This window comes from Phalacrocorax aristotelis, chromosome 8 (genome assembly GCF_949628215.1).
Source record: "Phalacrocorax aristotelis chromosome 8, bGulAri2.1, whole genome shotgun sequence".
Classification (NCBI taxonomy): domain Eukaryota; kingdom Metazoa; phylum Chordata; class Aves; order Suliformes; family Phalacrocoracidae; genus Phalacrocorax; species Phalacrocorax aristotelis.
This window is the reverse complement of record NC_134283.1, coordinates 32,642,954-32,667,078: the sequence shown is the minus strand read 5'-3', so window position 1 is coordinate 32,667,078 and position 24,125 is coordinate 32,642,954. Positions and strand designations below refer to the sequence as shown.

At 55.5% G+C, this 24,125-nt stretch overlaps 1 protein-coding gene and 1 long non-coding RNA gene across 3 annotated transcripts in view; one reads left to right on the top strand and one right to left on the bottom strand.

The window, feature by feature from the left end:
• Positions 1–7,255: 7,255 nt before the first annotated feature.
• Positions 7,256–8,427, bottom strand: LOC142060779 (uncharacterized). The gene is made up of 3 exons (XR_012661917.1): positions 8,358–8,427; positions 7,478–7,534; positions 7,256–7,301 (listed from the first exon to the last, which is right to left on the bottom strand). It is a non-coding gene; the product is annotated as an uncharacterized LOC142060779 (long non-coding RNA).
• An 8,871-nt stretch (positions 8,428–17,298) lies between these two features.
• Positions 17,299–24,125, top strand: part of PCDH1 (protocadherin 1) — a 52,314-nt gene continuing 45,487 nt past the window's right edge. Inside the window, exons 1-2 of one of the 2 annotated variants that reach the window (XM_075102267.1) lie at positions 17,299–17,445; positions 23,241–24,055. In XM_075102267.1, coding sequence (XP_074958368.1) covers positions 17,382–17,445; positions 23,241–24,055 — 879 coding nt within the window. In that variant the 5' untranslated portion in view covers positions 17,299–17,381. The remainder of the gene's footprint in view (positions 17,446–23,240; positions 24,056–24,125) is intronic. The other variant, XM_075102268.1, reaches the window with a different exon arrangement.

Genomic DNA, 24,125 nt, shown 5'->3' with positions numbered 1-24,125 from the left:
TGTGCGTGTTTCCTCAGGACCTCAGCCAATGCTGGTGCCTCAGCAACACTAGTGCCTGTATCCACACAGTGGAGCAGCAGAAACAGAGGCATGGTCAGGGCAGGTTCCTGCATGTTCCCAGCAAGCCAGGCAGCATCACAGAGCAGTCAGGCATCACGAGCAACAAAAGAAGATCCTCTCCCTGGAGACCCTTGAGCCTCCTGCTCTTGTTGCAGCTGGGTGTCTACAGCACTGGGTCTGGAGTGATACCCCCAGGTGCTGGGTTATGGATGAGCAGGCAGAGAAACCTTCTTGATGCAGGGTGATGCAGTAACCGTGGATACCAGAAAGGTAATTGGTGAGAAAGGAAAAATCTGAAAAGGCACCTGCTGCTGAATTCAGCCATTGTGAAGCTCTTTGAGGTGGCTGCCGATTTACATATCAAAAGAGGAAACTGAGAAAAGGCTGCCCAAAGGTTGCAGCTGAACTGTGCTCAGGTCCTCACCTAGATGGCTACTGGCTTCAGCAGATGGGGTAGGATGAGTCCCTCCCTGCTCAAACTGCCTGCCTATTGAGTCTGCTCTGAGTTGTCCCTTTATAGGCTGTGGGAGAGATGGACAGCTCTGGAAGACAATTTGTGACATTCTCGGGTAGCAGTTGAGGTCTCTCAGCTGCTTCTGGAGCAATCCATGAACACAGATTCTGGGGCTTGGCTATGTGAGAGAATGATCAGTGGGATGGAAAGCACCACTGCAAAGTTTTTATGGCCAGGGATCCCACACATGTTGGCCAGACAGCCACCATCTCTGATGCCTTAGCTGCCTTTTGCCTTGTGCTTTGTGTTGTAGCCTTGTCCCAAGCTTCAGAGAGGGATGGGCAGTGAAAGGGGCATTCCCCACCCAGGGTGCTCATACCTACAAAATACCATAGTCCCTCTCTTGCCTTCCCACCATCAAACGTTTTCAAGAGAGCTGGCACCATATGCACAGCCCTAGCAGATCAGGATGAAGGGGGATTGCTTTCTGTGCCATGGAGAAAAAAAGCTTTCTGAAGGGTTGACTGGAATCAGCCAGATGTTGCCACCAGGTGATTATAGTTTTGCAGGGCAAAATATCTTCTCTGGACCATAACCATCACCAGTTTCAGTTATAGCCCTTTTTTCTGCTCATGGAGTTGAGCCTGGAGGAGGAAAAGAATGGATTGCAGAAGGAGAAGGCTGAGAAGCAGTTTCACAAGGGACCTCTCCTTGAACCAGCTTCATCCTGTATGTAGCTGGGCTGGTAACAGGGTGGAGGCTCAGCTGCAGGCCTGGGCTCAGCAGCTCTGGCTGCAGCACTCCAGGATGACAACAGCAATTTCCATGGTGTTTTTCAACCTTGTCAGTGGGGCAGATTGGCCCTTGAGGTCCTGCTGAAGGGGACAGGCATCATGTGGTCCCCACCTACTGTTAGGTTTGTCCATCCAGCTCCTGTCTTGTCTTGTTTCCTGGCTAGTCTCCACACACACTGGGCTTTGGACCTGCAGCCCTGCCTTTGCTGGGCCCTCAGGAGGCTGTTGTCCACCAACAGCCTGCACTGTGCTTTTCCAAAAGCCAGCTACCAGGAGCAGACAGACAACAGCTTCTCTGGCACCAAGGGTGAGGCCAGGGTGAAGCCTCCTCTGAGGTCTTGGTGCTTGCAAGGGATGCACCTTTCTGTGCTCACCCAGCGGCCCCTGTCAGCCCTGGCTATGGCATTTCCAGTGAGCAAGCATCGAAGAAGCTGTTGGCTAAGTGCAACAAAACCAGTGCAGCTGATTACACCGGCTTGTCCTCCTCCAGGGACGTAGGGGTGAGGAACAAATGTCCAACACCAGCATTGAGAGCCTGCCTGTCTCACGGTGCAGGGAAGAAGGGAGCATCCTCTATCACCCTGAGACCTTCTGCAGCTGGTCAAAGCCAGGAGACCTGCTCAGAAACTGGGGCCAAGGTGGACATTTCAGCTGCTCTCATGGACTAGAAGGAACAAAGTGGTGGCCTGGTGAGGCAGAAGCAGCAGGCAGCTGGCTGGCCCCGGCCTTGGATGCAGCCCCCATTAGCAGCCTGCCTGGAGTATGTGTATTAGCCATGAATTAATGTCCTGCAGAGACTGGGAACCAGGATCATGCAGGGATTAAAGAGGCATTACCCTTTTGTTAAAGCTGATGTTTTTGGGATAATCTGGAAGCTTTAGCTAATACATTATTACAGAAACTCCTTCAATCACAGTGGCAGACAGTAAGCAGATTTGGATATTACTGCATCACTGTGCGCAGGCCTGCTGCTGCTATTCTTTTCTGCCCAGGCATCATCATGGCACAGCTGTGTGTGTTCTGCCCTGGGACCTCTGCAGAGACCCTGCGGTGGCCTTGTCTTTTAGAAGAGATCCCTGCCTGGAGATGCTACGTGCACAACCAAAGGAAGGCTGTGTCCTGGCCGGGGTGTTCAGGGCTCCTCTGGGGAAATCAGCAACTTTGGAGCCACTCAAGAGGCTTTGTCTGTGAAGAGCACTGGGAGCTCCAGCCTGGTTAGACAGCTCAGCCCATCCAAGCATCCATTAGCAGTGCCATTCAGCTCACAGCTGCAAAGAGATGGAGGTGGCTGGGGCAGAGGCCATGGGAGTGCCAAACCTGGCAGCCCTGGGAAGATGCCCTGGCCTGATGCCTCCTCCTACCTGACAGATCAGCACGGTGCAGGGCTGGGTTTGCAGTGGAGAGGCAGCTGGACAGCAGGATGCTGTTCAGAGGAGGCCAGAGGGGCCTTGGATCCCCAGATCAAGCAGGGAAAAGCATCTCTGGAGCAGGGGGAAGCTGCTGCTGGCAGCACACATCTCCCCTTGGTGCTGCTGCTCCATCAGATATGCTGCTGCTTGGATCCCAAAATTGCTCCTTTCTGTTTTCTCAGGAGCCACAGCAGATCTAATACAAGATAGCCTTTCTTCATCCCAATGTGGACAGCAGCACCAGTATCTGGCACTTGTGGAAGAAGCCACTTGTCCATGCTTCCAATGGTCCCAAGCGCTCAGGGCTTCACAGGTGGCTTCTTGGCACCGCATTCCTAAGCTTCTCTGGGACTTTTGTGGAGACATATTCCCAGTTTTCTATTATTCCATCAATATTTTATCTCCCCAGGTGTGACCCCACAGGGCACAGAGGGCTGCCAGGGATGCTTTCCTAACTTCTGACAGTCTGGGAGGGTACGGGAAGCTCGTGGGTTCAACAGATCATCGCTGACCTGTGCAGGTGGGGCCAGGCCCTCAGGTGCTTATCAGCAGAAATCATGGGAAGACACTGATGATCTGCAATGTCAGTCTCCTCTGGCTCAAGATGCTGATGTTCTGCAAGCAATCTGTCTGTGCTGAACACAGCCAGCCTCCCTTCCTGGGAGCCCTCCACCCTGCACAGGTTCCTGCCTGCTGGCACACTATCCTGAAGCTCAGCACTCCCCATCCCTCCACAAAGGCTTATGGAAATTGGAAAGTCATGGGGAAAGATCACAAAATTCTTCTGGGAGCAGTCCTCTGGGCACATGGCATCGTCTCTTCAGAGGGGCATGTGGGGCAGAAGGCAGGCAGGTTCTGGCAGTGCCTGTAAAATAAGAAGACGCTTCTGGTGGAGGTGGGAGGAAACAGCAATTGCAAGAGCTCTTCCTGCCAGGGTCTCAGCTTGCTGCTCCAGTACTGTCCATACCAGGTGATACCACCTTCCCTGCCTGTGTGCCCCTGTGCACCCACTTCCGAAGCCTTGCCACGCCACCTCAGCTGGAGAGCTACACAGGGCACGCCATTTATACATTGTCAAAGCTTACCCTTGCCCTAGCATCAGCATGAGCCCAAGCCCTCTTCCTGAGGACGGTGGCATGCCCTTTCCCTTCCCATGGAGGTTCCAATTTATGCTGTCCTTCCCTGTAGGTCTGTCACAAGCCAGAGCCGGGTTTAACCTCAGTCCCTGCTTGTGACTTTGCCTCTGATCCTGCCTCTCAGGGATGCTGTGACTTGCACAAAGCAATCCTGGAGACATGGAGGCATGTGATTAAAGCTGCCCATGCCTGGGATTGAAGGAAGGGCAGTTCTCACTGTGACACATCGCCTAGGAGTGGTGGATAGAGATGAAGGAGGCTCAAGCCTGGCCCTGCAGAACTGCAGGAAAGGCAGAGACGCAAATGTGGCAGTGTGCAATGTGATGGGACTGGGGCTCTGGCCTGCTCAGCAGTGCTGTGAGGACAACTAGGAAGAGAAACAGTTCATATTGCTTTTAGTGGCAGATGCATGGGATTGTTTGAGCCAAATGTTGAGAAAATAGATATTAACCTCCAGAGAGCTAACAGAAAGAAAGTGAAAATGCAGCGGCGGGTAAAATGTGGGATGGAAACTGGGAGGCAGAGATGGCTGAGAGCGCACACAGCCAATGCAACGCATGCACAGGGGAGCCTGCTGGGGACCACAGTGTGGCAGAGTTGTAGGAACACCCAGCCAAACAGGGGGGCATTCCAAAATGAAATCCTTGTGCAGAAGCAGGAAGCGGTGTTCCCAGATTAATTTTCAGGCAGGGAAGCAAAAGGCAGAGATGGAGGATTCAAAGCTGTGATGCTGGAACACACAAAAGGTAGCAAATTCCCAAGCCCGGATGACACATCTGGAGTCCTCAAAGAGCTAAAAACCAAGTGACTAAGCTCTTAGCAATTACACACAAATTCACATCCTTCAACTATTGGACCGGGGGCAGTAAATGCTGGGCCTACATTTTAAAGAAGGCCCCGGGGTGTGCTAGGGATTACAAACCAATAAGCTTTGCTTCAGCATGAGGAAATGGTTGGAACAATTATGCAGAAACGTAATTGGAAATCTCGTAGAGCAGGGGTTCCTGAGCTGCCATATCCAGCCACTTCAAATAAGTGCACATCACCCGAGCAGCTCCTCTTTTCTAGGCCAGGTTATTCATAGGTCTGATCCCCTCATGGACACACAGGTTGAGTCTGGGCAACAGAAGGCACAGTTTGGGGCCAGGATGGAGGGGCTGGCAGCAGGCAGAGCTGCCACCAAAGCTGTGAGCAGACCCCAGGACCTCGGAGGGAGCAGGACCCTTATCAGACAGAGGAATTTAGAACCTGCCAAGCTGCTGGCACCCACTCTAACAGCAGCAGGTCAGACCCAGTGTAGCCCAGGGCATGTGGCTTTTCCCCTGCACTCCGAAGTGTCACCTCCCTCTTCAATTCCCCAAGATGCTGCACCCAGTGCAGATGCTCTGCACAAACAAGGGAGTGCTTGCTGGAAAGAGCACATTCAAGCATGGAAGGGAACCTACTGTTCATGCACAGACAAGGAAGAGGATGTGGGAGCACTGAGCAGCTCCATCCTGGTGTTTCTGCATGTCTGGACATCAGTATCTGGCTCCTGACTGAGAACTGGCCCCTGCTGCCGGCACTGTGGCTCAGGGGTACTACAGTGCTGGGAAGATGCTGGCAGCCATCAGGAGGTTGCCATTCACTCATGTTGTATCTTTTCCTCCTTCAGGGCACCTTTTGCACCTCCCCATATCCAGCCACCAATTCTGGGGATGCCTCAAGGAAGGTAAATCCTGCAGAGGTCACCCCCATTGGTGGAATCAGCCAAAATCTGATTTCTCTCATTCAATTAATCAAATTCATCAAATGAGTTGCCTCATTGCCCTAGAAAACTAGGCTGAAATATAACAAACATAAAGTAAACACCCAAATGACCAAATAGCCATCAGCCCCCTGCAGCCAGCCAGGGTGTCTCTGAGTAGGCTGGTTTCACGAGCTAGAATTGGGTGTGCTGCCTTCCATTGATGCTGTTTTGGGTCATATTTTTTCAGTGCTAACAATGGGATTGCAAAAAATATATATATTATGGGATACGTTTTATCACTTCCTCCCTTCCCACTTTTCCAGCTAGGTGGAGGGACATGGAAAGGTCCATGGGGTTTTAAATACCTGACTCAGATTGAAGAAATCTCACCCAAAAAAACAGCTGAGAAAGACTTTTCTGCAATGCCTTTTGTGACAAAGCCCCCTGCAAGGAACCTCAGGCCTCAGGACCCATCAGTAGAGGTCCTGACGCTCAGAGAGTACCTCTGTGTGCTCCAGTCCTTTGGAGCTCAGTGTGTCCCCAACCAGCCCTGCTGAGCCCCCCCTTTGTTATGAGGTGGGGGTACAGGCAGGCAACCAGCACAGAAGAATGTTTCTGCCCTGGGCTTTTCTTGGCAGAAAGAAGAGCAAGCACCTTCCTCAAGGGCCTCCTCTGCCTGCCTTGTGCCCCAGGGCGTTCATGTACCTTTCTCTAGAGCATTTGCATGGGGCACCACAGAGACTGCAGGCGGGTCTGGAGGGACACTGGTCTGGAAATCCCCACTGCAGCTTCCCACAGCATATGCCAAGGGGCTTGAGGACAACAAATCAGAAGGGACCCCCCCTCCCCCCACCGCTTTTAACTGTTGAAAAAGTAGGACAGGTCTCCCAGGCTCTTCTGTGCTCCTTCCATCGCTCCCAGCATCTCTCCAGTTCACTCTTGCCTAACCTTGCCCTCTCTTGCTGTACCAATGTAATCTTCAGACTCAGTGGGGTCCCCAATTTAACTGCATCCCCTTTGAGCTAGGCCTGTCTGGTGTCTCACTGGACAATAATACTGCAGGTGTGGAGTCACAAAGAGCAAAAGAAGGGCAAAGAAGAGGAACACATTGCCCAGCCTGGGAACTGCCCCTTCAGCCCAGCTAAAACTACCACTGCAGGCAGCTCAGGAGCCTCTTGGTGCTCAGTGTGGCACTAGTATTCCCAGGTATTCCCAAGGCAGACCACATGCATCACCAGGCGGTCTGGTGCTGGTGTCTATGCGGGGCTGGTGTGGCAGAGTGATGGTGTTACAATTGCCCTGTCCTCCCCTTATCTCCTCACCTTCCTTAGTTGCACTATCACAACCGTCTGTGGGGCCACACTGAAGTGGAGTGGGTTTTGTACAAGGGCTGATAGCTGAGCTTTCACTTGGGATGAGCCCCACTTCAGCCTGATGGGCTTTGAACCCACAGAGCAGCAGCCCCTGCATGGAGTAGGGGAGCAGGGCAGGAGCACAGGGTCCTCTTCTCACTTGCATTTCAGCAGCCTGTGCTTCGGCTGTGTCTTGCATCCACCCTCCCTGTGCTGCTGTTTCCCATCATGGAGCACCCTGGTGTCACCGGCATGCTGCCCCCTTCAACTTCCTCACCACTCATGAGGGGCTGACCAGCTCCTTGCACCACTTCACAACGCCTTTTGCGTACAGCTCTTCATCCCACTCCAGGTCCAAGTGACACTGCTGTAATCAGGCCAAGAGATTTAATTTTGTGAGCAAAATGTAATGCCATCAGGTTCACTAAAAACATCTGTGAACCAGGCCAACGTTCTCCAGTGTTTTTCCTTTCTCTGCTCATCTACCCCTTTGCTTGATAAAGTGTATCTGGCATGCACAGCCCTAACCCCAGTGGTACTTACCATGCTTGGCTCCACTTGCGTTGCTTTCACGTCTCATACACAGAGCCATTGAATTTGCTGGGTGGGAGAGACCACGGTTTCTTGCCATGCAGCACTGAATTCACTTTCCTACAGCTCTTGCCAAAAGCTGCATCACCCTGTGACATCCCTCCAACAGAGCCATCTCCATGCTCAGGCTTGGGATGTCATGATTTCTAAAATGCTTTCCTTGCTGCCTGGTGTCTGGGTCATGGTTGTCTTGCCAGGGACCTCAGCTGGACGGATGGGATCCTGTTATCCAAACCTCCCCATCAAGTTGTCTGAGTATATTAGTTTTACTTCTTGCTACAGAGAAGACCCAGACACCAAAATATCTTTTTCTTCTTGGCCCCTAGATCCTGCAGCTCAAAGGCTCTCGTGATTAAAGCCTTGATTACTCCGGGTCAGGATGAGGCTGGAGGGCTGGGGCAAGGCTCTGGCCACAGGGAGGGTAATAGGAAGAAGGTAACCCCCGTGGTTGTGACTGTTCCCATCATTCCCTAAAGACAGACAAACTGCCCCAAGAGCCTGGTCCCTATCCTCTTCAGTCCCCATGAGGCTTTTCACACCCCGCTTTCAGCCCATCCCATCAATCTCTCCCTCTTGTACTTTCTCATTTCACAGCTCTCAAACCCGGACACACTCCACCCATTTCCAGAACAAGCCCCTGGGCTGTGGAGCTTAAAGCTGGGCACAGCACCTGGGCCGCTGTACCATCGCCCCTACAAAAGGCCACACCAGGTGTGCTACGTGCCTCCTTCCCAGACCTTGACAAGGAGACACCTCCCCATCACCCATCACAAACCCTGTCCCGAGTGCCTGGAGGTGGCCACCCCATTTCCCAGAGGCTGAGATGGCCTACCTCTGGGTCACCCCACACCATCACTGGCCCTGGCAGAGGGCAGGGTCCAATTCCAGCAGTGCAGGGCCAGCTCCTGTCCTGTGCCAGGCCACCAGTGATGCATGCTGCAGGCAGTGGCTGTGGACTTGTTTGCCTGCCTTGTTCTCTCACCCCTTGCTTGTCAGGCTCATATACACGTGGGTTGCAGTGCCTCTCAGGGGCCCTTGCACCATGCCAAGGGAGCTTTTCTTATCTTCGCAGGAATGAAAACCTTGCCCAAATCAAAGTGCTTATGTGGCTTTGAAGAGTTTTCACTGGAGATGAAATAAGGCTGTTTGCAAGCATGAGCTATCACTGCTGAAACTGGAGCTCCTGGTGGGACAGTGACTGGGTTACTGGTGTGCATGTGTTACTGGTGAGCATTGGACCAGGTCAGTCGTCCTGCAGCTACCCCAAGCTGGGCACTTTGGTGACTTCAGCAGGCTTGAAGCCAAAGGAGCCATCCTCCAGGCTGAAACTTTCCCCCTCAGTCAAAGCCCACCAACACAGGGCTTGACTAATTCATTTGTAACTGGCTGCACGCTGGCAATTGTGTGGCATGAAAGACAATGAACAAAGGAACACTTTAGAGGAGTATGTGGAGATGCTATAGATGTTCAAATGGCACCCTGTGCAACAATGTGCTGCACAAATCCTCTAGTGCCCAGGACCCACAGGGCCTATCTGGAGGGGAAAAATAAAGGCAAGGGCCAGTGCAGCAAACAAGTCTGAAGAAAGCCTCACCTCCTGGAGGGAACTACCCACACTAGGTTGTTCTGCTTTGAGATGCTGGATGAATGCTGCATATGGAGGGACTAGAGACAGTCTTGCTGTGGGCTTGGGGATAGGCAGAAATACTTATGTGATCTGGGACTCACCAGCACAGGCTGTACCCACCAGCATGCCCCGGGGAGCAGAGAATGCCTGGGAAGCCAGTGTGCATGTAGATTATTTGTTGTTTGATATTTTCCTTTAATGATTTTGTCCTAAAATAAATATACAAAAGTTCAGGGCCCTGCAGGTTGTGTCTGTTAGCAAGAGAAACGGATGACTGAGTCAGTTATTGCTTTGGAGCAATCGATGTTATTTGTTTACCAGGATGGGCAAAATCTAGTCTCCCTGGACACATCTTGCTAACAGCTCCTCATGAACCTGTCCGAAAACTGTCTTGCCACCCTGCCCACACAGTCCTGCCACCCCTCCTCTGCCTTCTTGGCCTTCCTGCTTGTGGGGAGAGCACGCTTATCTGTGTGGCAGCAAGCAAACTGGCTGACATGTTGCTGCACAGGCCAGGGAGTCTCCTGAGCTTTGGGGAATAGAAGTACTTTGCCAAGGGGCAAGAGGGGTGAAGTTTCACACTGGATCCCAGCCTGGGGCAGTAATTCTCAGGGGCAAGGGGAAGCAGGATGTGCACTCTTTATCGGTGATGTGTCCATCATCCTGGGACTCGGGCACAAATGGGGAGTGTAAAATGGTGGACCCCAGTTCAGAGCAGAGCGCACCACATCCCCAGTATGCCACTCACTGCATCCAGCTGATCCCCACACCAGCACAGGCACCCTGGCACAGCCACCATTCCCATGTGCCCCATCCCCATGTGAAGAACCCAACACAAGGATCTCACAATCCAGACCTGCAGACCTCCTAGTTCAGGCTTGTTCTCTCCCTGGGGATATGCCATTTCTGCATGGGGCTGAATCAGGCCCACTGTGGCCAACTCTGCTATGCAGGGTTCCCACTGCTGTGAACTACATCTCTTGTGAGAGAATCTTGGTTAGACTTTTTCAACAGAGCACAGCTTGTTGTCACTTGTTTATCACTGCATTCCCCTTGGAGCATCACTCAAGTGTCTCTGGATTTTGCCCTGGAAGAGTGTTGGCTCTGCAATATTGCAGAGCAAACAAAGAGCAGAGATAAAAGGACAGCATGATCCCATCAAAGCAAACACAACTCTCCAACCTCCATCCTAGTGACTACAAAGGCCATGCAGGTCCACCACTGCCATCACCTCCCACCCCAGCCCCTTGCTGGCCCCAAGCCTCTGCCTGTGCTCCTGCTTGGTGGTGAAGGGAGGCGATATGCCAGCCCCAGCAGGCAGCACACTGACCTCCCACCAGACACTGTCCGCATGGCCTCAGTGCTTCTCCATCCCCAGCCTGTGCTGTCCTGTTCTCCTCCATCCATGAGGTCCTAGTGCCAGGGCTGCCTGTTCCTGCCTCCCATGTCCACAGTGATCTTGTTTCTGCCCTGCTGATGCTCATGGCACCTCGGGGTCCCTGTCTACCTCCCTTTTCCTTTGCTGTCTCCATCCACTAACCTTGCCTCAGGCCCCTGCCTCTCAGTCTGTCCCTGCCATCTCCTGCCAAGTGCCATCTCCTGCCAAGTCCATGCTGCCCCCGAGATCTCCATCTTGTGGTGTCCATGCACATAGGCTGTCTGCCCCTGCCATTGTCCCTGCCCCATGGTTGGTACCTAGCACCCTCCCTGCCATGATGCCTGCCCCTGATGCAACCCTGAGCCCTACAAAAGCATGCTTGACAGCACAGCTGGCCTGGGCTCCCCGGGATGTGTCTGCCTTTGCAGGAGCAGGCATGAGGGGAGCCCAGCCTCTCCCTTTCTCTGTATGCAGAGCAGCTCCTCTCTTGCCCAGCCCAGTCTCTGTGGGCAAGTCAGAGCGTGAACCAAGTTTCCTGCTGTTGTGTCTTCCGTCCCCCGTGTAAGTCACGCTGGGCAGGTCTGATCTGGTCTCCTCTCCCCAGGTTTCCTCCTGCCTCCCTTACACTGCAGCCAAAAAGGCAGAATTTGGTGGGTAGAGGTCACAGCTGCCCCAACAGCTGACAACTCCTGTTCTGAGGATGTGAAAACCTCCTTTCACCGGTCCCTGCTTGGAGAGACTGTCTCCAGGGCTGGGCCATCTCCCAGCAGCAGCTGGAGGCTGACTGGAGGTGGACTTACAAGCAGGAGACTGTTGGACCCTAACAAAATCAGGAAATGGGTGTAGTTCTCCTTGCAGATGAGGTATGAATAGCAGATTCCCCATGGGTGGTGAGGCCAGCTTCGAAAGCAGCAGGGATGTGGTAGATTCAGCTGATTCCTTGCTAAGTTGTACTTCCAGACAGCTTCCCTCTTCCTGCTCGTCTTCAGCCTCTTCTCCCTTTGGGCCACCTCTGCCAGACCTCAGCAGCTCCCACTCCTAGACCTGCAACCTGCCAGATCCATTGGTGTAGGGGTGGAAAGGCAGCAAAGGGGGACAAAGAATACCTCATGCATAGCACAGCTCACTGCTTCCTACCCAGGAGCCCCTGTGCTAAGCCCCACAAGCAAGAATTTGAGTCTGTAGGGCAATAAACAGAGTGTTAGAGGCAGGGGATGGGAGGGAGGCCACCACAGCCCAAGCCCCTGACATAGGTGCTGGGAACAGCAGGAGCTGCCCCTTGGGGGTGGCTCACAGCCTGGGGAAGCTAAGCATCCCCACGGGCTTCCAATAGTCTGATAGTCTCTGGGAAGCTCCTCTTAAGTCTGAATCCCAAGATCAGCTCTTCCTTTGAGCACCAAATCTCAATTCGCCAAAAGGGTTTAATTTTTGGTGCTTTGCTCCTTCTACTTGGAGAAATCTCTAGTGCCACAGAGGATGGGTGGAGATTGGAGAAACCTTCCTGTTCTCTGCAGAAGTCCACCTGAACCCTGAAGTAAGAGATTGATTAATCATTGCTTGGATAATTGCAGGGCATTGCAGACAATCTGTTCCCAACAGCCTGTGAAGGGAAGGGATGAGGTGGACGATTGGGCTCCTGTGAGGCCAGGGGCGGTCACTCATCCCAGCCCATTCACACGTCAGCCTCAGAGTTGCTCCCAGAAATTGGATTAAATGGTTTCTTTTTTTTAAAAAAAATCTAATCTCTTTACAAATGCTTGAGCAATGTTGTGAGCCCAACATCTCCCTGGGAAAAGCTCTTCCAACCTTCAAATGCTTTCACCACTAGGACACTGGCTTTCAATTCAAGGCTGAATCTGCCTCTCTTCAGCTCAAGCCCTGCTCCTATTACACCTTTCTGTGGGATTTAACGGTTCCCCACTGTCTTTTCCATGTGGGAGGACACAGACCAGGTCCTCCCATCACCTGACAACATACCTTTTTAACAAGCATCACATCATTAGGCCTGGCTTTCCAGCCTGTGGTCAGGTCTGTGGTGCTCCTTCAAGCTCTCCTGGTATTTCCCTGCCTTCTCCGAGTGTGGGTGCCAGACACAGTGCTTCAGCAGTGAGCTACTTACTAGCCCTCCCATTTCAGGAGCCCACAGCAGAGTGCACCAAGTTAATTTTGGGGTACCCGTTCATGCTGATCCCTAATTCCTCTTCCACAGACAAGTTGTCATCGCTGGATGAGGCATATACTCCTGGGAGGGCTTCAGATGAGGTCCCTTGGTTGTTGGTTAAAAGCCAGTGTTCTCACCTCCACCCTTTATAGGCATGCCTAGAGTCATTGCTTTCCAAGATCTAGCCTGCAGGCCTAACATGCAAGCTCCATTTCCAGATATATTCCTGTGTTTATCTGTATTCAAATGCACCCTGACCATTTAACCAGGTGATTCAGCATGAAACCATCCTTGTTCATTTCTATCTCATCACTCTTGGTGTCATTTTCAAGCTTTACCAGGAAAGATTTCATATCTTCATCTACATCATTGATAAATATGTTTAATAGTAGTGGACGAAGAACAGGTCTCTGGGGGGAGGTAGGTAGAAATAGCACTACTTACTGATATCAACCCATTAGCAACTACCTCTGAGATTTGCCAGGGAAGCATTTTTAATCCATCTAATATGTGCCCTGTTAATTCCTTATAATGCAAGTTTTAATCAAAATGTCAGGTGGAAGTAAGTCAAATGCCTCGGAGAGATCCGAGTGTACTATATCAACACAATTGCCTTTCTCAACATGACCAGTAATCCTGTCAGAAAAAGACAACAGGTTTGTGTGACAAGCCGTGCCATCCATGCCACCACACTGGCTGCAGCTCCTGATTCTGGGTACCTAACATCACCATTTGTTCCTCGACCCAGGGATCCACATGTGGACCGAAAACCCACCAGAGACTAGCAAAACCCCCTGAGCAATACCCTCACCCCTTCTCCTAGCTTATACCCATGTTTCCTCCTCATTTGCAGTAATATTTTGGAGACTGTGGTCCCTGAGGAAGGAGATGAGATTTCAAGGCTGGACATGGAGGTCTGTGACATTCAGCCTCAAGGGTCCATCCCAGGAGGAGCTTCCAGCCTGGAAATGGTGAAGCCCGTGCAGCCCTGAGATGCGAGGTGGGCTGAGCACCGTGGGAAGACCAGAGCTCAGGGGCTTCCCCGGCTTGCAGAATCTTTCATTCTCCGTCACCACAAAGCCAGGCCAGATCTGCATTTGCAGCAGCCCACAGAAGCTGCCTCTGTTGTCTTATTTTTGTTATTTTTGAGAGGATATTTTAGCACTGAGCACATTCCCTCCTGTTGCCATGGCAGCCATGACAGGGGTTATATACCGTGAGAAAAATACCAAAATTAATGAGTGAGTGAAAGTGCAGCCGAGAGAAAAACAAGGTTAAAAAAAAAGAGTTAAGACAGTAATAAAAACAATCTCCCAATAATTTGGCTGCAAGTGTCCCACAGGCAAGACAGGCAGTGACCATCCAAGCCGTTCAGCCCCTCCACTGATCCCGGCGCGGGGTTCAGCTGTCTGCATCCCGCGGCCAGCACATCTCCCAGCTGCGCTTACCAGTGTGGCATGGTCCGAGGGATGTGCCTCTCCCACAGCATCCCACTTACGCTCCAGATCCGGATCGGGCTGAAACTGCCCAGCCCCTTCCCCTGCAAATCTGCAGCCCTTCATTATGCGGTAGTCATGCGGAGGAGCAGTTCTTTAATGTGCTCATTTCCTTGCATTTGGGTTTTGAGGATCTTTTTGTTTTTAATTGTAGAAACAAGCAAATTGTCAGAACATCTGTGTTATTAGCATTTGCTGCCCAAATCCGTGCTGCTGCTTCTCCTGTGGAGCCCAGAGCTGATGAGAGAGAGAACAGAAGAGCCTTTGAACTCCTTGCAGCAGACGGCAGCCAGGTTGCTGCGTATGTGTGTTGGGGAGGGGGTATTTATTCTCTTGTAAGGTTCATTTGCTCTCCGTGTTTCCCTTTCTTCTCACTTTCCCAGAGATTTAGCTGGATGCTCTTCCCTCGCAGGCTTTGTTCTTCTGACAAGGCCCCACTGGCATCACGAAGCAGCTGTCTCTGCATGATGCCAGAGCATCCCGGCACGGGATACCCACTGCTCGAGGCGAGCCAGCACCTCCAGCAGCATCTCCAGGGTCGGTGGCACTGTCAGCACTGGGACAGGTGGGTGGGAAGGATCTGGAGAGTCTTATGAAGTAACTGTGGCCAAAACTGCAGACGGTTTCCCATTGCTTAGACTGGCCCTGCTTTCTAGGAAGTGGTGAAGACAAGGTAAGGAACAGTGACTCATACTATAATGCCCAAGCAAAGGGTGGACAGGGAATGGCAATGATGGCATCAGGCTTTCCTTGCTGTCGAGGGCACTCTGGGAGGAGCCTGGCCACTTTCAAAGGCAGTAGGCAGAGGAGGAAGGTAGAGGCAGACAAACCACCCCTGGGATGCCAGGCCTCTGGTGGCCTGGATGAAGCGTCGCTGGCTCCCCTGGCCATCAGGTGCTACTGGCACTGCAGAGGACTTTGCCAGGCAGCTTCTCTGGGCTGCAGAGAGATGGCTCCTGAGGCTGGGACACTTTTTCCCCCCATGCTCTTAGACCCTGGATCTGCCTCTCAGAAATGTGCCTGAGCAGAGGCTGCATACAGCAGGCAGTGGCCCCCCACAAATAGGTGGCATCGAGTAAACTGTGTGCATGCACAGCTTCCCTGGCTGCTCCTTGTGCAGCCTGTCTATCAACTACCTGTGCCTCTTGTGAAATGGAAACCTTTGGTCACCAGCAATCTCTTAAGTTTGCCTTCACTGCTCCACAGACAGCCTTGGATCCACAGGGTCACTTCCTCAGTTCTTCCCTTTGCTACAGCTCTCCAGCCATCCAAGGAGGGCTGCCAGTGACTGATAAATTAAATCTCACATTGTCTCCAGAGAGTTTAATTCCCTCTCTCTGTCCAGATCCTCAGGTCATGCTGTATCAGTAGGGTAAACCCTGACAAACCCCACAGCTCCTTCCCCTGCCATTCCATGGTGGGCTTTGACCTTCTCTGGGTTCTCACTTCTCATCTTCTGCTAAATGGGCTTCATGAGAATTGACACCCAGAAAAAAAAAACCCCAACACACAGACGCAGAGAAGCCGACATCTCTGCAGGAGCAGAGATGGCCTTGCTACAGGGAAGTCTCGAAGGAGAGCAGGGTTTTCCAACCATAGGGGATGACTCTCCAGCCTCTTTCTCCTGCCCAGTAGGAAGAAGCCCTACCAGGGGCTGATCTTCCTCTTGCAGGGGAAAAGCAAAACGATCTGGGCTGAGCTTGGCAAAGCCAGGGCTCCTCCAAGCAGGCCAGCGCAGCCTCTAGATGGTGCAGTCATCGCAGCCGAGCTGAGCATGTGTGCAGTGAAGGGAGCTGCGCAACAGGTTGGCGTAGCTCAGCGGGAAGCAATGCTCCCATCCTCACGCTGCGGCGAAACAGAAAGGACTTTCCAGCATCCTGGAGAGAAATCTGCGCTGCAGCTGGCCAAGAAGGCGGGTGCTGCTTGGTGAGGGGCCCTGCAGCCCCGTGGGGTGCCCAGTCCTTGCAGGGTGCCTATAACCACCCCAGCATCTCCATGTGAGAGCTGAGGCCTTTGGCAGGGCCAGGCTGCAGGTGCAGCCTGCTGGCAGGGAGCACTGGGTCTCCTTGCAGTAACGTGGAGGCCAGCGGAGGCATCGAGGGAAGAGGCACCCCTGGGGCATGTTGTCCCCAGGCTCCCTGGGACTTGCACTCGCCCATCTGAGGTCCCATGGGGGCCAGCAAGCGAGGACCCAGGTGAGGTTGCACAGCTTGCAAAGGCATTGCAAGGGCAGCCAGGAGCTTGTAGGTGCTTTTGGGAGCTCGCAGGTGCTCTCTGCTCCCAAGTCCTGACACCCTGCAATAAAAGCATGATTCACCGAGGTATGATGGGAGGGGACAGTTGCTTTTCCAGGCCCCACTCCCTCACCTGGGCAGGGCTGCAGGAGCCACTGCTTGCAGCCTGCCAGGAACCCTTCTTGGCTGGGGAGATCTGTCCAGGGATGGGCACAGCACCCCAGTGGGCTCCCTGCCACGGAGGGGTTCTCCCCTTAGCACAGCAGGGTCCACTGCCAGCCGGGCGCCCTTTCCCAGTGCAGCGAGGCTGCAGGGGTATGAAGCACCGGCTGGAAAAATAAGTAAGTGAATAAATAAATAAGAGCACCGGGAGGGGAGCGAAACGGGAGACCCGTCCCAGACGTGTGCGGGCGAGGAGTGGAGGGGTCCCCGGGGTAAGGGCGTCCCGGGAGGCTGCAGAGACCCCCCCCCCCTCCACTGCCACGGGGCTTGGCGCGGTGCCTGCAGCCCGGAGCCGGAAGGTGCAACGGGCAGGCGGCTCTGTCCAGCAGCCGATACCCGCTCGTCCCGGCCCGGCTGGGCTCGGGATCTGATAAGGAGCCGGAGCTCCACCTCCCCGTGGTGGCAGCGGGAGGCGGAGGCAGCGGGCGGGGGGAGGGGGGCGAAGGGGCCGTGCCTGCGCTGCGCTTCCCTTGCACATCCTCACACACACCGAGGGACGGAGGCGGGCACGGACGGAGCTGCCCACCGGGGCTGCCGCCAGCCCTGCCGCCGCCGCTCAGCCGGAGGAGCCGCAGCCCCGGCCCGGGGGAGGGGGGCGGTTCCCGCGGGAGATTTTTTTTTGCCCCCCCTTTCTTTTTTTCTTTTTTTTTTTTTTTTTAAATTTGGTTTTCATCCGTGGATAACAATCGAGAGGAGTCGGGGGGGTGGGGGGAGCCCGGTCCCGGCGGGGAGAAGGCGATGCAGACGCCGCTGGATCAGCGCGCAGGGGGCCAGCGCGGAACGCAGCGCCGTCCGCACCCAAGTAAGAGCTGCGCCAGGGCCGGGAGCCCCCGCCCGCGGCCGCGGCGAGCTGCGGAACGGTGCGGGGCGGTGCGGGGCGCCCGGGGCGGGAGCCTGCCGCTGTGCGGGAGCGCGGGGCCGGGCGGCAGCGGGAGCGGCTCTGGCGAACATCCTGCGCCCCTTCGCGCCTCTCCGCGCCGGGGTGCGCGGGCGGCGGCAGCGGGGCGCGGGGCTCCGTGGGCAGCGGCGGCGGGCGGCTCTCGGTTACCGGTCCCGCCCGGCGCTGCCACTTGTTGTGCGGCGCGGAGCGGGGCCGAGCCCGGGCCGGGCAGTTTGGGCGGCTTGGGGTGGCTGTGGGTGTGCGGCTGTGTCGGGGTGAGCGCGTGGGTTTATTTTTTTCCTGTGGGGGGTGGCTCTGGGTGTATGTCCCCCATCCACCCCGGGGTGTGAGCGCAGCTCGGGGTGCGCGGGTGCGTGGGAGCGAGAGAAGTTGGGGGTGAGCTGGGAGCCGTCTGGGAGCGGGGCTGTGCGTGTGCGTGTCTGTGTGCGTGTGTGCGGGCGGAGCGGGGTGAAGGCGGTTGGCCGGTGTGCCCGCCTGGGTCCGTGGCAGGGTGCCTCTGCGTGTGTGTGCGTGTGCCATTGGGGTGCGGGTTACAGGAGTGGTATGCATGTCAAGAGCGGGCTGCGTGTGCGTGCGGGGAGTGGAGTGTGCGTTGGTGTGTGTTACAGAGGGGTGTGTGCGCGAGTGAGAGTGTGTCAGAGCGGCGTGCGTGCCTGCGCCTTAGAAAATCCCTGTTTCTCTGCTGGTACGCGAGGCTAAGTGTGAAGCCGGTGCCGGGAGAGCGGTTCCCGTGTGTTTTCCGCGGGTGTCTGCGTGTATGTGTGCGTGTGCAGTGTGTGTGTGCGGGGCTGGCGGGAGGCGCCCCGTTCAAGCCCGGGGCTCGCCGGGGAGCGGCGGAACGGGGCGCTCCCTGTCCGGGGCCGGCGCTGCTGGGGCGCTGCCGGCTGCGGGAGCCTCAGCCCGGGCAGCCCCAACGGGGTCCGGGTAGCCTCGGCCGCGGCGCCCGGGGAGCGGGGCCCGGCCTCCATCCTCTTCTCCCAGCTGGCGAGGGCGGATGGGAGCCGGGAGCTGCGGCTCCCCCCGGCACCCTGCGAGGTAGGGACTCCTCTATCCTCCCTCCTCAAGGCCCCCCCCAGCCCCTCCGGGCTGCGGTCCTGGGGAAGGGCCGCTCTCGCTGTTGCCGGCTCCCTGCGGCCCTGCCGGGGCGCTTCAGGCCCGCGACAGTTTTACTTTCCCCCAGGACTCCCCTCCAGGCCGGGGGTGGCGAGCAGGATGGTGGCGGGGGGGGGGGGCAGGAGCTCGCAGGAGACCGGAGGGTCTGTGGGGGACCCCCGAGGTGGGGGGATGGAGGCTGCCGCCCTGGGGAGGCTCTGACAGGTCTCTGCCTTGCTGGCTGCTGGAGTTCGAAAGGTTGTAGAGGAGGAGGCAGGAGCAGGGAGGGCCCTGGGTTTCACCCTCTTTTCATCACATTGCAGCTCCTAAGACATAATTTTGGGGTAAAGCTGTTCACAAGCGAGTGCGGTTCCTCGTTGCAGGGTGCTCCAGCTTGGGGTGCTTCGGCCCAGCCTGCATAAATGCTGAGCAGCCGCAGTGGCAGCTGGAGCTGAAGGAGACCGTGGGACTTGCCACAAAATAGTCAGGATTCAGCCCATCCAGATCGTAGAATCAAGACTGAACATTGGTGGCCGTTTTTTGGACAATATGGTCCTTGATCTCAGCCCCTTGAGCAGACTAGAGCTGGTGGAGCTGTGATTAGCATTTGCTGCTTCCTCCAGTGTTGCTCCAGCTCTGAGCATCAGAGCAGAGTTGAGGGGGGTGGGGGGGATTAGTACTTGTGTGCAGGGTTTGGATAGACTTCCAAGCATGGCTTTGAGCCATGCCATCAGCCGTTGGGAGCAATAAGAGGGTGGACTTTGGTGCCCGTTCCCGGAGCGGTGCTGCTTTTTGTGGAACAGGGCCAAGGGGCTGTGGGAATCACAGGGTGCACAGGCTTGTTCAAGCAGTTGCTTAAATTCTTGGTGCTTTGTAATATCTCTCTCATTAGGGCTTGTTTTTTTTGGGGGTGGATGGCTGAATTCTGTAGGATTTTGCATGCCACTGTCCTCCGAGATCTTCCCAGTCATGCATTAAGCAGCGTGACTAACGCCTCTCTCATGTGGTTCAGTCTCTCTCACACTCTCCCCGTAGGGAGAATTGTGTGTCTATAGGAATAGTTGTTTTGGGAGGGGTTTTTATTTTTAAGTGCTCTGTACTCTGCCAGCAGGTCGGAAAAAGGTGCCTGGCACTGGAGAAGAAAGTGTGGGATGGTCCTTAGATCCCATGGGAAAATAGCCTGATGCCTTGGACTGGCCCCTGGGAAGCCTCTGTCTCCTGCACAGACGTGCTTTTCCCCAGTGGTGGAGGCTTCCGCCTCCTTCTCCTCCTCACGCCCAGCTCTGGGCTCTCACGTCTGTGCTGTGTCATTCGCACCCCTAGGCGCCAAGCAGGATTCCTTACCCCAGTGAATCCAGGACCCCTCACGCCCACCGGCAGTCCCTTGTGGGACAATGATCCCACTCAGGTTCCCAGCCCCTCTCTTCCTCCAGCCTCCCTGCTTTGGAGGTTTCCTTCACCTGTGGGAACGGGGCTTGGGTTTAGGCTCCAGCCCCTTTTTTGGAGCAGAAGGCATGGGTTCTGGGCACCCTTGGGTGACTCCCTTCCTCCTCCAGGCTGGCACAAGGCTCCTGGCATTTCCAGCTCCTGGGGCCCTCCCTCGCAGCCCAGTCAGGGCCACGTGAGGCATCGCCCCACAGTGGGACTTTTACCTTTACCTGCGATCTTCCACCTCACTCAAGGCTTAGTCAGGACGGCGCTACGTCATTGGCAGTCATGGCCCAGCCTAGTGCAAACAGGCTTGTGCAAACAGTTCAGTGGCAGGTGTGGGTGCCTTTCCTGGCCAGGACATCCTCCCAGTGGTCAGGGCTTTCCCTTCTCATCCTCGCCACACAGCCATTTCTAAAGGCAGCACAGGGCAATGGGGTGATGGAGCTCAGTGTGGGTTTGGACATGCTGTGAAGGCAGGTGGATGGCGGGGGGGTCCGGTGCGAGTACACGCACATGCTGCAGGCAGGCATATGCATGACCCAGTTGGGGCGTGCACACACACACGGTGCAAGTACCCCTGCACGGGGTGACATCACACAAATGCACACCCGGTGGCGACAGGGGCATGCGCAATATGCTCCCCCGGCGCAGGCACACGCGTTGCTTGGTGCACACACACGTGCGCTCGGTGCAGGAATGCAAACTCGTGTCTCGTGCACAGGCTCTCCTGGTGCAGGCACAGGTGTGCTCCTCGCAGTGCATGCATGCCTGCACACCCTGCTAGTGCACATGTGTGCACATGTACACTTTTTCCTACAGTCATGCTCTGAGCAGGTGCACATATACCCAAATGCTCATGGTGCACATGGATATGTGCACTCAGTGCAGACACGTGTGTGTGCATGTACATGCATTGCTGGGCTTTGTCTGTATTGATGCAGAGATGTGTTGTGCTTCTGCTCAGCTTCTTACCTCCTCCATCCTCAGCCCTGTGCAGGGATGGAAGAAGGCTTGTCTGCCTCTTCCCTTCCTCCTGGGGACATACATCTCAGAGGTATCTGAACACAGTGCCAGTCTGGACTGTTATACGTGCCCTCAGCAAGGTGGAAATACCTCTTCTTTGCATGAAGGATGCTTGCAGGACAAGGGAGCAGAGTCAAGCCAGGCTTCAGGACTATAGTTTCATCTCCAGAAAGAGATGTATTTTCACCCATGGAGGGAGAGCCCTTCTCTTCTGTGCCACCGATGAGGCACTTGTTTATGGGGAAGTGGAGGGGTGGAGGGAAGGAGAGCTGCTGGCTTGCGGGAAGTATCAAGGTGGATAGTCCAGGATGCTTCACTTGTTGAGGATCTGTACAATGATGGAGTAACCAGGAATTAGGCACTTGCTGTGTGGCATCACAGAGAGGAGATGGTGGAGGAGTGCTTAGCCATCCTACAGGCTGGGTGCAGAGTGTGGAGAGAGTGAGCAATGGGAGTGGCGAGAGAGGGTTCCTGCTGTGGGGCCATGGCAGCTGCTTGTGGCTGTTGATTTTAGGGCATCCAACCACTGGGCTTTCTGGGTGCTGGTGAGCTGCTCTGCATCCCTTCATGTTCATGGCTCAGCAGAAGCTGCATGGGTGTGCCTGGACCCTGGAGGAAGGTGTGTTCTCAGAACAGAAAGCGGGGCACAGGAAAGCTGCTGGCCAGGCACAGCACTAGGCAGAGGCTTGGTGACAAGGCATGTGGCTTGGCGCAGAAAGAGGCAGTCTCTATGGGGCTGGTGGTGTACCTGTCACTGCCTCTGCAGCATGTGCATACTGGGAGGTTTCCAGTGGCTGGGTGCCTGCAGTGCAGTGTGTGCAGTGTCTCTGCAATGCAGGGGGGCAGTACTTCTGTCACTGCCTCTGCAGTGGGTGGAGTGGACATTGGCACTGGGTGGGTAGTGTGGGGCTGTCCCTTTGGGGCAGGATGGACACCCAGTGTGTGCGTGCAGTGTCCCAGTCTGGAGTGGGAGGGAATGAAAAGGAACAGTGTGTCTGCAGTGAGCAAAGGGAACAGTATTTGCTGGCACAGGGTGTGGGGTTGCCTAGTGACTGTGCAGCAGAGGGGAGATGCTGTGCCTACCATTGCAGTGTGCTGGGATTGTGCAGTGCTGCTCCTCAGGAAGACACGTGGCCTGTCCTGTGGGGTATGTCTGCACTGCAGTGCAGGGTGGGCAGTGGGTCTGTGTCCCTCTAGTACAGTGGTGGGTAGTGCCCCTCTTTCTGCAAGGGGTGCAGATGGATGGCAGTGCCCTGCATGCAGTGCAGGATGGATGATGCACAGGGCTCCTGCATCCCTGCAGTGCTGGATGGGTGGTACCTTTGTATCACGCAGTGCAAGGCTGGCAGTGCTGCTGTGTCAGCAGTGCAGGGAGGGCAGTGCTGCTCTGTCCCTGCCGTGGCAGTGCCCTGTGTCCCTGCAGTGGTGGATGGGAGGTAGCTCTGTATCCTGGCAGTGCCCCGTGTCCTTGCAGTGCCGGGTGGGTGGCAGCCCTGCATCCCTGCATTGCCCTGTACCCCTGCAGTGCCAGGTGGGTGGCAGCCCTGCGTCCCTGCAAAGCAGGCAGAGCCCCTGCCCCCGTTTTCATGCTCCTGTTTCTGCAGGGCTGGCAGACGCCTGCAGTGCCTCTGTGTCCCCACCGTGTGTGGCAGTGTGTGGCACAAAATGCTCCTGTGTTTCTGTGGTGAGAAGCTGTCTCTGAGCCTGGCTGGCTCCCACCAGGTTGCTGGCAGCAGGCTGCATGCAGTCCGCCCTGTTAGTGTGCCTCATTGGGTCTAATTATAGTTTGTGTGGGGATGAAGAGGGTGTACAGTGGCAGGAGTGGCTTCCTGCAAGTGACAGGAAGCCACGGCTGAGGTTTCGATGACTGGGTTGCTCACCTGAGCAGGGTGTTGAGGAACTTCACAAGCCGGGACCAGTCCTCCCAAGCACTTGCTTGTGGAGGCTGCCAGGAGACCACGGCTGGGGCCAGCTCTGCCAGGCGAGCCCTTGAAGCCCCGTTCCCTTTGGGGGGCTGCTTTGGCACTGTGTTCAGTCCTGTATGGCACAGGGGGTGAACCCAAAAGGATGCACCACGGAAGTGGGCTGGGGCGGAGCAGTCCCCAGGGGCCTGGGTCTGCCTAACCTCTGGTGTCTGTGTCTCTTTCCAGCTCCCCTGCAGCACAGGATGAAACTGCTGGCATCCTACCTGGCCCTGTGGCTCCTTTTCCAGCTCCCTGCCCTAGTCTCTGGGACACGTGTGGTCTACAAAGTGCAGGAGGAACAACCCCCTAACACCCTCATAGGGAGCCTGGCCTCTGACTATGGTTTCCCAGACGTGGGGCACCTCTACAAGCTGGAACTGGGGGCCCCATACCTACGTGTGGATGGCAAGACTGGGGACATCTACACGACAGAGACCTCCATTGACCGGGAGAGCTTGCGTGAATGCCAGCACCTCCTGCCTGGAAAGCCCTGCTTCCTAGAGTTCGAAGTGTCCATCACTGACCTGATCTTGAACAGCAGCCCACGCCTGCTTGAGGGGCAGATAGAGGTGCTCGATATCAATGACAACACCCCCAACTTTGCCTCACCTGTTCTCACCCTCTCCATCCCTGAAAACACCAACATTGGGACACTCTTCCCCATCCCTCTGGCCATGGACCGGGACTCGGGCCCCAACGGTGTTGCCTCCTACGAGCTGACAGCTGGTCCAGAGGCACAGGAGCTCTTTGGGCTGCAGGTGGCAGAGGATCAGGACGAGAAGCAGCCGCAGCTGATCGTCATGGGGAATCTGGACCGGGAGCTGTGGGACTCCTATGATCTGACCATCAAGGTGCAGGACGGAGGCAACCCGCCACGGGCGAGCAGTGCCCTGCTTCGCATCACCATCCTGGACATGAATGACAACGCGCCCAAGTTTGAGAAGGCCCTGTACGAGGCAGAGCTCTCTGAAAACAGCCCTGTGGGGCACTCTGTCCTCCAGGTGAGTGCAGGAGCCGCCTTCTCCTCCCCAGCTCCCCTCCTGCCTGGCTACAGCAGGGACAACCTGGGGA